Consider the following 14,922-nt stretch of genomic DNA (forward strand, 5'->3'; position numbering starts at 1 on the left):
TCGCAAAATACTGTTAGTTGCTGTGAATTAAAACGGAAAATACCCAGAATGCTCTAGCAGTAAGGATATACTTCTAGTATATGCAAATGCATCCTAGACCATATGTATAGATTTTAAATTACTTTGGATAAAGGAGTCCTAACTTTTAATTCGCAAAGTTCATCCTATTACTGCCTTATTTATCATCCAAATGAAAATTTATCCGTGCATTCTATTTATGGTGCAATTATTTTACAGGTAGTGGTTACCATAAAATCTACTCATCAAATAAAATCAAATATCCCACTTAGGTCCATGAAGGAGGTAAAATTTGCAAGAATAACAAAATAAATGTTTGGCAACCATTTAGGATATCTTCCATTTGGGCTCCAGGAAAGTGCAGTAATTTGTTCATGTTCAGGACTTTGAAGAAAATCCACAAGAGTCCATTTAGTTCCTGAGCCTCTAGAGAGAGTGCCCGATGTGACTCCTGATCTCACTGAAGCTGAGTTGCCTGGATATGAAGCAGCCCAAATGCAAATGCGACCCCTATACAGAGAAGCAGTTGGAAACAAGCACCAGATAAATGAACACATGAAGTATGTATCAAAGGAATATGAGAGATCTGATAGATTCAGGAAATCTAAGATATGAAAAACTAAGATACTAACTTGCAGGCCACATAGAGTGACCTCCCACCATTTGGCCGCCATGCTAGACTTCTAACATCTTTTTGGGATTCATTGATCAAAGTACAGGGACTCTTTCCTTCTGGCGCAGATAAAAAGGTTTTCAAAACATGAAAAATTTCAAACGTCACTTGAGAACAGCATATAAAGATGAAAGATTAACACTGCCAGACAAAAGCAATAGAGTCCAATAACCAATATGAAGTAGGATATCTTGGCTTGAACTAAAAATAGAACCAAGCAAGTAAATGCACGAAGGGCCATACAAGTACTAACCAGAATCTTCATAGTCATGAATTGTCACCTGATGCAACCCTGAAATAAAGGCTAAAATATGCTTGTGCTGGTTCCAACCAAGGCCATGTAAATCAACATCTTGTAACAATTTGACCTACAAAACACATTTTAAGAAAAATGAAAACAGCATTGGCGATTTACTTCCTTTACAGTTTTGAATTAACCACCAGTGTAGGTAAATGCATAAATATATCTAATTGAAAAGGTAAAAATTACTGTATCTATTGTCATTTACCCCCACCCCCACCCCCACTCCCAGGATACTTTAAGGCGGACACTTTTAGTCATAAGCATAAAGTTTTGCACAAGATAAAATCAGAGACCATCTAAATCACTAGGTTAGTGGGTTTAGTGCAATGCTGAGAAATCTTCAAGGAGTACAAGTTCATGATTTAGAATAGTCTAATGGGCTATATTCAGCTAACTTCTTTTGTTTCTATGAATTAATGTTCTTTTAATCAAGAGAATTTCATCAATAACAGGCATACTCATATAATAAAGGAGCACCAGAAAGGAAGGGGAAGAAACATTATGGAAATTCTATAACAGGATGGTTGAAGTTGCTAACTCTGTGTAAACGTGCTCACGTTCTTGGTCCTAAACCGGGATAAAGGAGGACGATTGCGGTAGTCAATTTATGATAATCTTCACAATACTTATGTCGTTGGAACGTGCTCACCTAGGCATAAATTACATCGGCACCCTAATGTGATAAAAACTAGGCTAGGGGTTCCATCACCTTGTCACCTGGCTGTGAGGGAATATGAGCTAGAGTTCCTACATCTTCATAGAAGTTAGTCCTGCCAGATCAGTGCCCACATGTGGAGCTAAATTAGAAAGGGTTCCCACATAATGGACGACTATGAGTAAAGAAGTCAGTTTCGCCACATTAAACATCTGTACGTAGTGCAAAATAAGAAAGGTTTCCTGCATTATAGATGATTGGGGAAAAACTAGTCCAAGAGAATCGGATTTGGGCAGAATTTTAGCTCTTTAACTGGAAAATCGATTGGATTGATGGATACCTTAAAAAAGAGAGATTTGATATTGCATGCCCACAAGAAACCAAATGGGTAGGGCCAAAGGCTGGAGAGATGGGCAACACGAGTTATAAATTAGAGTTTAGCCTTACCCGACGGCGTGATAGAATTATAGAACCAAGGGATTGTAAGATTATATTAAGAGAATCAATGAACACCCAACATAGGTTGGTGGTCTTGGATGTATAGTCTAAGAGTAGAGCGAGAACACCTGTAAGTAACTAAAAATTCGGTGGTGAGCATTAAAAGGAACAAACCAGTTAGCTTTTCAAGAAAAACTATGCGATGAGGGAGCATGGGACTGCGAACGGGATGAAGACACCCTGCAAAAGGAAATGTTAGGTAGCATTAAGAAACTAGCAAGTGAGTGTTAGGTGTCTCTAAAGGCTTAGGATCTTGTTGACCATAAGAATCTTGGCAGTGGAATGAGTTATTAAAGCAAAAGAGTGTTGTAAGATATTATCAAAAACAAAAGGCGGAGAAGTCTTTGAAGACTATAAGAGAGATAAGATAGAAGCTAAACAAGACTATTAGTAGTGCCCGTAGGAGAAGCCACAAATGGTTTGTACCAAAGGTTAGAGACACAAGAAGACGAAAAAGAAATGTGTAAACAAGCAGTGCAGGAGAGAGAACAGGAGTAAGAATTTAAACCAAGTGAAATATATTAAAGACGATTTTCAACAAGTGTTGACATGAGATGATGAGATCAAGAAGAAATGGAGAGTCTACTTTGACCAAATGTTCAACTCAAACCACGAGATAACCTTTTAGGTCTCCATACATCTGTGCGATGGAAACTTTAGATACACTAATAGAATTCGGCCGGCAGAAATAGAGGATGTAATGAAAAATATAAGGCTTAGAAAAGACTGGTAAGATAGTATCCTCATAGAAGTCTGGAATATCATGGAGACATTGTATTAGGATGGCTTATTAAGCTATTTTGATGATATACTAATAAATGGTAGGATGCCCGACGAGTGGAGAGAGTACCATGATTCTAATAGTAATATATAAGAACAAAGGAATTCAAAGTGTGAAATTATGAGTCATAGATAAAATTTAGGGAAAAAGTGATACAGCGTGAACTTAGGGGCACTATGAAAGTGACGAGAACCCATTAGGATTTATGCCCAGTAAATTAACAAAGGAGACTATATTCTTGATAAAAAGATTAATGAAAATTTATTGCAAAAGGAAGAAAGAGCACACATGGTGTTCATTCAAGAAAGGTCGTTTGGTGGGTGTTTGAGAAAAAAGAATTCATATTAATGAAATATATAAATACCATAAAGGATATGTATGGAGGAGTCATCACAAGTGTAAGAATAGTCCAAGGAGATACAATAGGAGTTTCCCATAATCGTGTGTTTACATTAAAGAACGATACTGAGCTCATACTTCATTACCGTAATCTTGCATGAGCTAACTAACATAATACAAGATTAAGTCACATGGTGTATGTTATTTGGTAACAATATTGTGCTAATTGAAGTAACCAACAAGGGTATCAACCAAAAGCTTTCACTATGGAGAAGCACGGTAGAAAGTAAGAGTTTTAGGATAAGATTAGTCAACATATGAAGCATGAAATTGAGGTGAGAATAGATGGGATTACGGTACGTATATGCAAACAATTCAAATATCCACACTCGATATTTTAGGAGAATGGTATGACGGATGAATATGTTACACCTAGAATCAAAATACGATGGTTGAAATGGATACTAAAGTCCAACACATCCACAGGATAAATGTCGCACACATGTAGATGCTAAGGTGAATGAGTGGCCTTATAAGATTAGACAAGATTAAAAATGACTACATTCGACAAAGGTGCAAATAGCACAAAAAGATAAAATGAGATAAGATCACTTGAGATGGTTTAGTCACGTCCGGTGCATTGGTCTATATGCATGAAATCATGATAAGTGATGATGTTAAAAGAGGAGTTAGACCCAAAATCACATAGAAGGAAATTGTCTTGAAAGACCTACAATATTTTAGACTCCATGTAGGTTCAGATAAAAGTGGAGTACAATGGAAGAAAATGATCTATGCAAGTGACACCAATTAGTTTGGGATGTGTTTTAGTCATGTTAGTATGGTTACTTCATGTCCTATGCTGTCTAGAAGTATTTTTGTCATGACAAAGATTTATATACTTTTCCAAAATATATTAAGCTTCTACTTTTATTTTTATTTTTAGATTGTATAATATGGGTCTGAGATGAGCTTAAATAGAGCGTCATGGCAAATGAGAATTTTTAAAGTTGATCCCAACTTTGGGATTGATGCATAGTTGTAGTTGTAGAGCGTCATGGCAAATGAGAATTCTTAAAGTTGATCCCAAATTTGGGATTGATGCATAGTTGTAGTTGTAGTGTAGTTGAGTTTGCTAGGGTGCTATGGAAAAGAAGATACACACTAAAGTAAAAGGTGAGTTCTATAATATGGATGTGATAACATTAATATGTGGGCGTGAATGCGTAGCCACTATGGCCCAATAGATCCACATGATGATGTCTTAAAAAATAAAGACATTAAGATCGTTGTACGGCCATATAATATAAGCAAACATTATAAATGATCTTAGATAGAGTGTGCAATTAACATAGAAAGGATAATATAAAACAAGGTCGCCTGAAATGATTTGTCATGTCTAGGTAATTCTAGTCAATGAATGCAATATTATGAAAATTGAAGGTGAAAGGAATGAGGTAAACCTAAAATCACATGAAAGTATATTCTTTTAAATGACCTACAACCTCTCAAAACTAATGGACCAAAATACCAATTAGTTGTGTTTGGTTTTACTTTTACCTTTTGTTTCCCTCTTCTTGAATTAATTTTTTTTTAAACAACTCGAATTAATTTCTATTTATTTGTGTGTAAGTCAAAGCATACCCATATTGAGCAGTATTATCTATGTGAATACCTTTTGTAAAGCAACTTCCATTTCAAAAAGGATCGTATGAAGTCATATACAAAAGGCAGCTCAAACTAGTGGTAGCAATTAACAGTAATCCCTTTTTTCCCTCTTCTGATTAGTCTATCTTTTTAGAAATTTGTTCCAATTGAGTTGTTATGTGGACCTACGCAATATAGTTGAAACACTACTAATCCAATGTTGTTGATGTCATTTATCGACTATAGGCTTCTCAGTCAAAATAACTTCTTTATAACACTCTAGACACAACATCCTCCATCAAGCATCTCAAGCTTAATCATATTTACCTGTATGTTTCCAAAGAAAGTTTTAGAAAATTAAAACTGTAAATTGTTTACAAAGTTGTAAAAGATGTTCACAACATTGAAAAGTTTTTGCATGGACTCGTACATGCAACGAGAAGCTGCTTTATATTGATTAAGAAATCAATTGTTCCTTTTTCTATTTGAATAAAGATTAAGAAATGGATGTTTACATCAACGGGGCGAAAAAAGCGGCTTGGTGAACCAGTAGAGACTGCCTGCAATGCTGCCCAAAGTAAACCACTCTTCCTCTGGTCGGGACCTTGTTCATGGCTCAGTGCACTCGACAAATTTTCTGATTGAAAAGGAACGGGACTGAATACAATTCCCTGCAATTACAAACGGAACCACAGTTAATATGGACCATGACCACCAAAAAATTCTACAGTCAACCTATAAACTATAACTAAAAGACATAACATTGGTGTAAGTTCAAGTAAGAACCTCTTATACGAAGAGTCAATAATTATACACAACAAATCTAGAGAATATCGCAGACGATTTGATACGATATGCTATTGCTACAAGTTTGGAAGATGATAATCTTGTGAAGTTGATGATATTATTAATTACACCATAGTTCTTTTTATTCCACATTAGTCTAATTAATTATGTTATTTACATTTTAGCTTGTAAGTTATGTTTTATTAGTATTAGTCCCTCCATTACCTATGCGTTATTTAACTTATAAATCAGCAGAAGAAAGTTATGAATGAAAATCTTTACCTTATTTTTGCCCTAGTTTTCTTCTCTTTTTAGCTTTAGCTTAGACCTAGTTAGCTTATTCTTCCTCTAAAATTCAGTATCAAAGCGTCGAACATCTGACCTCTTTTGTAATGGACATCGAAAGATTTTTCTCACCACGTTGTTACTATAGTGACCTACGTGCTACACAGTTATGGTTGAACGTTGTATTAAATGCTTTAGCTACTGCACCAGGATATGGAGCTCACTACTCTGGGCATCGGCAGCAATTCAATCAAATATACCCTCTATGCCCGTGTTTTGAATAGCGTGAGGCGACAAATAGTGATGAGGGCCCGCTTCATTGAGGCGAGAAGCGAAGCACTCTACTTTTTTATGTGAAGCGACAATATATATAAAAAATAAAATATTAAATTTGCATATACATATATATATATATATATATATATATATATATATATATATATATATATATATTCCATTTTGACACTCCAACCGCTTATCTCATGTGTCATTTAAACAAAAAACACTGACATGTACTTATAACTCAGGCGCGTGTTCATGATCGCTGCCAACATGTAAAGCTAACGAATTATTTACTGCCACTTGGATTTATTATCCACGTAATTCCCTACCAAAAAATATGAACCCGCACCTATGCCCATGAAAAATAACCCGCACCCGGTAAAATTAAATTGTTTTGCATGTGCTCGTCGTTTGGCTTTGCCGGATTTTACCATTGATTAGCCATTATTTTACTATATGAGTCTTTGATTTTTTTTGATTCTCTCTATGCTATATTTATCATTTCTGTTGTTGGGGATACATATCAGTTTGGTGTTGTTTTGTTTTCGATTTTTGGTGATCTCTTTTCCTTTCTACGTTGAGGCTAGGTTGAAATCTCTTTGAAGCTCCTTTTCGGAGTCCAGTCGCTTATGTGACTTCGTCAAATATTAATCTGGCTGCGTTTGGTGCAAAACCACAACAACAGATATCCAATCCCTTTTGAGAACTCTCTGTCTGACATGGTTATAATGGTTATGCAGTTCGAGTTAAAAATGGGGGAAGAAGAAGAAGCAACTAACAAATTAGGGCTATGGGGTTCGAATTAAAAATCAGGGAAGAAGAAGAAGAAGCAACTAACAAATTAGGGCAATAGGGTTCACTTTCCTATTAATTTCGACTAAAGCTTCGACAAATTGCAAAAAAGAAAGCTTGAATATTCATGGAGATGGAGCCTTTGAGAATTAGGACTTTTTTTTACATATGATAATGGAGAAAGGGTAGGGGAAGTTGGGTATAAATGGGGTAAAATTTAATACCATTAAAAGGTGAGTGATTTTACCCTCCTAGAGGCCTCACGCGCGAGCTGGGTGACGAGGCTAACTCAATGTGACAGGTCAGTGTTTTGTGTTTAAATGGCACATGAGATAAAGGGGTTGGAGTGTCAAAATGGAAAAGGTCTAAGTAGAGGTGTCAAAATGAAAAGCGGAGCCAACTTAAAGGGGCCGCTTATGGGTTTGGCCAATGGAAAAACAGAGCCAAAAAAGGAAGAGAAGAAGAAAGGGAAGGAAGGAAGAAAGAAATAATGAAAGAAAGAAAAAGTTCTCTGTTGCTCGATCAAAAACAACAGAGCAAAAAAGATAAAGAAGAATGAGAAGAAGAAGAAGAAAGTAAAAAAAGGGCGGAAACGCGAAGAAGACGAAGAAAGGAGAAAAAGAAAGAAGAAAAGAGATGAAGAGAAGCATACCTGATGAAGAAGCTTGAAGAAGAAAGAAGAATCGCTCATGTGACTAGGTCGACTTGAAGGAGAAAGAAGAAGAAATCGCTGAAGCCCTAAATTTTTTCTTTTAATCGTCGGTCTACTGCCTTTTTCTTTTCTTTTTTCAAATAGCAACGCTACAGGGCGCCTCTCGCTAGACAGGCAGAGACGTTTGCCTGTTTGAAATCGCCACGCAACAGAGGCAAATAGCGTTGGAAGATCGCATCGCATCGCCTCATGCTATTAGCGCTGAGGCGAGCGCTATTTAAAACACTGCTCTATACACTTCTAATTTCAGTCCTAGACATTTGTGGCAAGCCTCAAGTTTCCAAGCTTCCCCCTATCTCTACTGATCGTCAGCGTTCGCTAGGGCATCCTTGAATTTCTGGACCGCCAGCGTGGTTCCAGAAGGTGCGGCTACTATGAGTTTTATCTCTTACAACAACACAACTTCCTTCTCTAGCACAAGGATGGTGGGAACAAACCATAGCACTGAACATCTCCATCCGCCTTTGCCATTTTTTTTATGAAATAAAAAGCCATCAAGAAGATGCAAGAGTACAAGAAGCAGATATACAAAAATAACAAAAGTGAGTTGCTAGCCCCAATACAGTCTCAATCTAGGACAAGAGAGCTAATTGCCATTTTAACATCAACAACCTCCAATTAAGGGTACTGTCTATTATGGTCATCAAGTAAATGCCTCTTCTCCTATCCATGGACTTGAGACTGATTCTATATCTTCTCGCGAGGTTCATACTTTTGAAACTCTATTTCTCAATGATGTTATTGCACATAATGAATTTATAATCCATACGGAGTTGGATTTGGCACTTGGTGCTTGTTCAACAAGGGAAGGAAAAACCCTTCTGTTGAATGATGTAAAAGAAATAGGGTCGCTTCCCCTAAATGACAGCCTTGCTATTGAAGAGAATATAATCAGAACCGAGGAATGCTTCACTGGCACATGTTCCACTATTAAGGAGTGCAGGAGGCTTAATTCAATTCAGCTAGAGAAAAAACAAGGGATAAGACGTGCATTTCAAATTCTTTCAAAATTAGCATTGATGAAGTAGTGGAGTCTTTTGATGGATTAATGCACGTCTCTTAAGATCTAGGAAAAGTAAGAAGCACAGGGGTGACGGCACATGTTTCGATGCTTATGAGGTCAAGCAAAAGATGGATGAACCATGGAGAGAACATGTTGAGGGTGGAAAAAAATAAGTCCTCTAATTTGCCTTCTTTTATTGGTACTGATTGGAGCACTTAAGTTGTTGTTGCAGCAAGTCCTAGTGCAATTGCTCCAGATGCAATCATTTATGCTAATTTCAAAGAATGTGCATCTATGCTAATTTCAAAGAATTCTCTCCTCAAACTAAGGTTGTTGCGGAATTGGCCTATGAGCAAGATGACGGTCTTGTGCTTGACATGGGAATGTTGTCCACTACGTGAAGACAAGTGTCTTATTCTTGCAAAGTTAGAAATGTATGAGAATTCTTTAAAAGTTTTCATAAGGCAAGAGATAAGTTTCCCTCAAAGCTTGCAATCTGGATCACGATGCCAATATTGCAACACACCAAGGCATTGAAAGAGAAGAGGTGAGCTGCTCTTAAGCTATTGCTGGAGCTAATGCAGGCTGGGAGAGGTTGTGCATTTTCTATGCTGGATCACCCTCTAAAGCAATGTTCCAAAAACATGCTTTTTAAGATGGCCCACATCAAAACTGCTCGGGCTCTACTCCAGGAAGAAGTTTCGGTTATTGTTTTCCCAATTATACAAAGAAATGTTGTCGCTCGCGATATAATTTTTTATTGGTGGCATGTTAATCCTAGCATCTTGTTGCAAAATCTACTAGATGCTTTGAGCGTTGACCTCCACAACAAGCACACAGTTTTGGATTTCTGTCAAAAGCTAAAGAGTTTATCAACCATACTGGATATGATTCTTTATGATTTCGGCATTAGACTTCTTGTCATTGCCGCTCACCAAGAGCTCATGGATTTGGAGAAATGGTTGAGCAATATCTTAAACACATCTAAATATGTCTTGTATGAGGAATGCTTTGAGTTCTTGAAGGAGGTCCTTAAATCTCCTCTTGGCCTAGTTTCTCCACACCACTTATGAGGAGCTAAAGAAGTTTTCACTTGTTGAAGCTTGCATGCCAATACTATGGGAAACTTTGTTCCTTATTTGGTGTTGATACATTTTTGAATGGAAAAGATGTGCCAGAAATAGCAGGTGTAGAATTGTTTGCATTGGAGAAGGGTGACAAGTACACATTTTAGCCAATATGGTATTGTTGACGAATACATGAAGCAAGTGCTTTCACTAAGGGAATTGCTGACTAATAATACTAGTTTTTCTCGTGTTAGTAAGGAATCATATAATTGGGGATTTCTATCAACTTGTTTGATCCAGAGTGTTGTTATTTCTTCATTTCCACATATCACCTTTGATGATAAGGGTGACTTGATAGAGAAGCGGGTTGCCGACTTTTGTCGGCTTCATGTGAATGACCAAGTAGTTTATTCGTGCTCGTCGGCTGGAATTTCAAAAGATGGTTCATGCAATGGCCTAGACTACTATGTAGCTCTGGAAAGAGATTTTATGGAGGCAGCAACTGTCAACTTAGTGGTTGGAGAGCAGCCAGCAGATGTTTATATTGGAAATGCTCTAAGTGTTAGTAGAAAGGACCATGCAACGGACTCCAATTCTTTATTAGCCGAACTATTAATTGATCAAATTGAGAAGACATTGGTGAAGCACGTAGTGGTAACCTCAGTGAATATGGTTATCTATGTCATGCTGCGTGAACAATACAAAAGAAGATTGGAGGAAAAAGGTCTTATCAATGATGATAGGCTGCTATTCTGTGCATCTTGCTATGCGGCTAAATTTTATCATGGTGCATCTGATTCTTTTGTCCAAATGGACAGTCTAAGTACCATGGTTAACAAAGTTGTGTACTCAACTCTTTTGCTCACCCGCAATTCTTTATAATGGCGAGCACACTTTTATGCTAATTGCCATTCCAACGGAAGGTTTATATTCCAGTTACTCAACACAGAAGTTTCTTGGTGTATTAATCACTCATGTGGGCTTATGGATAAGTCATACAATGAGTTCTAAAGTGGGGCATGATGATCCTCATAGCTACTTATCATCCAAAGATAATTGGTATTGCAGATTACTTGGAGGCAATGGTTGGTGAAAATCTGCACCAAGAGTATGAAGTATTTGCTGTTCAATTGAGTAAAAGGCCCTTTGTATCTTTTTTCATAAATGAACTTGTAGACATCGAAATTTTAACGGATCAACCTAAATCCTAAATTCAAGATACTACAAGACGTCTCTTGAAATTCTAGGAGTCTACTGGGGTTGCTTGGAGGCCACTCTACCAAAACTCTAACTTAGAGGCTACTCTACTCTAACCCTAGGTCATTCCTATAAAAAGGGTTGCATATTCCCTTAAAAAGGATCTCAAAAAGTGGAGATAATCTCGAATATCCCATAAACTCGCGGGATACTCACAAAGAGATCAAGACGTGGCCGGATAATTCTTGATAATCAAACAATTAAAGATCCACAACATACTTTCATGGATATCAGATACATCCAAGTAAGTGCATCATCCTACATTCAAGAAACACGCTGCTCTAACCCCCGAATCACGGAGATAATCATGAGAAGAATCAAGGGAGAAATAGAATTGTACTCACAATTGATTAATAAAATTACTTTACTCTTTTGTGATTGCAATTATTTTTATTGTTGAAAACTTGTTGCAAACAAATTAGCACGCCCAGTGGGACCAATTTTGCCCTTCATCTCTTCCTCCTGCAAATCGAAAACTACAAGTTTCAAAAATATTTGTTACGGTGACGGGGTACTTCAAGTCTTGTCTTCAAGTTTCAGCAAACCTGCACACCGCCAAACCTTGAAGTAGGGGGCATTTGTAGACATCAAAATTTTAACGGATCAACCTAAATCCTAAATTCAAGATACTACAAGACGTCTCTTGAAATTTTAGGAGTCTTAGAGTTGCTTGGAGGCTACACTACCAAAACCCTAACTTGGAGGCTACTCTACCCTAAACCTAGGTCATTTTTATAAAAAGAGTTACATATTCCCTTAAAAGGGGATCTCAAAAAGTGGAGATCATCTAGAATATCCCATGAAATCGCGGGATACTCACAAAGAGATCAAAATGTGGCCGAATAATTTTTGATAATCAAACACTTCAAGAAGATCCACAACATACTTTCATGAATATCAGATACATCCAAGTAAGTGCATCATCTTACATTCGAGAAACACGCTGCTCCAACCCTTGAATCACGGAGATAATCCAGAAAGAAGAATTAAAGGAGAAACAGAATTGTACTCACAATTGAATAATAAAATTATTCTATTGTTTTGTGATTGCAATTATATTTCGTATTGTTGAAAATTTGTTGCAAACAGAACTATTGATGACTATGAAAGAACAGAGTGATGATATCCACTCAGTGAAGAAAGATGAAGATGGTATTCTCTGTTTGCTTGCTCTACATTGGGTCAGAAAAGAAGATCGACTTTGCAAGCACTTCTATGTAGTCAAGCTTCCTCTAATTTTGTTTGTGTTGTATGGGGTTATAAACATGAAAATTCTTAAATGTCTCCACACACTTCTATGTGTTGGAGACATCAAATGGAGTAATTTTAATGTTCAGTTAACACATTCAGAGGTACAAGCTAATGCGAAGGAAGAGTATTAATGGTTGGAAAGGGATTAGTTTTTGACAATGGTGGATATAAAATCAAGATTGGACCTGGTTGTTTGCATGAGCTAATGAAGTTTGACATGGGAGAAGCTGCAGCTGTTTGAGAAGCAGCAAACGCTCTTGAACAAGTAGGAACTGTGGGAATGGAGGTGCATTTCATCGTAGCCTGAGAATATGAAATTTCAGTTTCTTGGACTTCATCACTATCAAAAGCACCAGCCTACAATTGTTTTGATCAATACTGAAGTTATAGGTAATCTTGCTGAGCTGTTTCATGACAATAACACTGAAATTAAAATTGATAACGCTAGTACCAAGACGTTGAGGTTGCTTCTCTCGTTGCTGAAGCATGTCAAAATTATGAGAAATCTTGTACTCCAGCTGGTATTGAAACATTGCTGAAGAGGAATTAAACACAATTTTGCCAACTTGCCACTAGTGCCTTTTGAAGGACTGTTGTGGTCTATTGCAGCTAAGGATCAAAGTCTTCCAGTTTTTTATGATTCGTCAAAATTTCCATTTGATTCTGGTGGAATTACCACCCTTGAGGACAAGGGTTATTTTAAGGGGAGGGATCTGACAGATATGCTACTGCTACAAGTTTGGAAGATGCTAATATTGTGAAGTTGATGATATTATTAAATACACCATAGTTCTTTTTATTCCACATTAGTCTAATTACTTATGTTGTTTACATTTTAGCTTCTCAGTTTTCTTTTAGTTTTAGTCCCTCCACTACCTATGCGAGGAAAGTATCTTATTGTTGCCCTAGTTTTCTTCTCTTCTTAGCTTTAACTGAGAGACTTAGTTAGCTTCTTTTTCCTCTGAAATTCAGTATCTGCACCACTTCACAACTATTTCTTGTACCAACTATAGGAATATACTCATAATATGAGCACCACCAAATAGAGAGAATAAGCACTGTCTGGCATAAACAATAGCAGGAAATCAGTCCAATACCAATTCTACGGAAAATAAACAAAACCCAAAGAAAAAAAGAACTGAAAACCAACCCTAATTGGATGAATTTTTAACAATATTCTTTTACAAGTTCAAGAACTTACCAGAACCTTGCCGTAGGTTTCCTTAGCTCCATCATCAGAGAGTTCATCCGCAGTGACTGAAATTTAATCAAAAGCAAACTCAAATGCAAAGTTGAAGAACCATTGAATTTCTAAAGCAAAATAGAGCAATTGGGCCATGTATGTTTGTTTGAAATAAATAGGAAAAACAAGCCAAATAACCGAACGTGAAAGGGGTTCCATACTGAGGTCTCGGTTGATCTCGCAGATGGTAACTGAACCTGCTCGAGGAAATGACGGCATTTTTCTTTATTGGGAGAGGGACAGAGAGAAATAGGGTTATGGTTTCTGTTTTGTGGTATATTCCCTTTTCCGCTAGCGTTATCATTTGTTTACGCTTGATGCAATTTTAAATCTTAATTATTCAAATCTTATTAATTGTTCAAATATTATACATTAAGTGCATTTGTTTTTTTACTTAATAACCACTTAATGAGTCTTATGATTAAAATCTATAACAGCGACTTAATTTCATTAAGATGCTATCACATATTCATTATTAATTTCTGTCACCGCCTACCATTATCAACTACCATCGTGCCACCATGTAAGGCCCTGGAAAATTTCGCTAAGTAATTTAGGATTTCGTGGTGCCAGGTAGGCTAATTATAATATTTTATGTGCTATTAACATGATGGGCTTCAATTGGATTGGGTAAATAAGTGTATAAGTCGTATAATAAGTAATGTGGGGTCCAAGGAGGGGCCTAAGTCTAAGTCAAATCGGAAAATTTCATAATAGGCTAAAATTCCAAATGAGTTTGCACAAGTACACACTTTGAACGAGCATATCTAAATATATATATATATAAGGTTTTATGTGATGAACAACATATCATATGAAAGGTCTTCAAGTCTAGTTTCCAACGCTTCAAACCGTTCGTCATTTGGACTTCCTACACAAAGTTATGATCAAATTACCAAAGGCTGGAAAAATGTGATCATGTGTCAGTTCTGCGATCGCAAAACCATTATGGGGTCCGCATAATTGATCTGCGATCACAAATCTGGTCGCAAACTGGACCAGTGTAGCCCAGTTTTGGGCACCAGTTCCGCGATGAATTTTGCGACCCACATTCTTGTTTTGCGGTCCATTATGCGACCGCAGACCCGATTTCGGGGGCTTATTTTTTTCTATTTTTATAACTCGACCCCATTTTAATATATAGGCTTTGGGGCTTTATTTGGGGTAATTTTCTACTGATTTTAGAGAGAGTTAAGAGCATATAGAGAGAGAGAGAAGGAGCCTAGCTTCATAATCACCCAAATATTGCTCAAGTTTTCAAGAATCAAGGAAGATAACCACTTGATTGTCCTTCATCCGGGTAAGTTCTTCTTCCAAGATTTTATGTAA

At 36.9% G+C, this 14,922-nt stretch overlaps 1 protein-coding gene across 4 annotated transcripts in view; it reads right to left on the bottom strand.

The window, feature by feature from the left end:
* Positions 1 to 13,914, bottom strand: part of LOC104219919 (aladin) — a 35,528-nt gene extending 21,614 nt beyond the window's left edge. The window contains exons 1-6 of one of the 4 annotated variants that reach the window (XM_009770687.2): positions 13,755 to 13,914; positions 13,552 to 13,607; positions 5,431 to 5,586; positions 945 to 1,059; positions 651 to 750; positions 355 to 528 (exon numbers count right to left, since the gene is read on the bottom strand). In XM_009770687.2, the coding sequence (XP_009768989.1) occupies positions 355 to 528; positions 651 to 750; positions 945 to 1,059; positions 5,431 to 5,586; positions 13,552 to 13,607; positions 13,755 to 13,812 (659 nt within the window). In that variant the 5' untranslated portion in view covers positions 13,813 to 13,914. Of the gene's footprint in view, positions 1 to 350; positions 529 to 650; positions 751 to 944; positions 1,060 to 5,430; positions 5,587 to 13,551; positions 13,608 to 13,754 lie in introns of all 4 variants that reach the window. The other 3 variants (XM_070156345.1, XM_009770688.2, XM_070156346.1) reach the window with 3 other exon arrangements.
* Positions 13,915 to 14,922: the final 1,008 nt, after the last annotated feature.

This window comes from Nicotiana sylvestris, chromosome 9, assembly GCF_000393655.2.
Source record: "Nicotiana sylvestris chromosome 9, ASM39365v2, whole genome shotgun sequence".
In the NCBI taxonomy this organism is placed as follows: domain Eukaryota; kingdom Viridiplantae; phylum Streptophyta; class Magnoliopsida; order Solanales; family Solanaceae; genus Nicotiana; species Nicotiana sylvestris.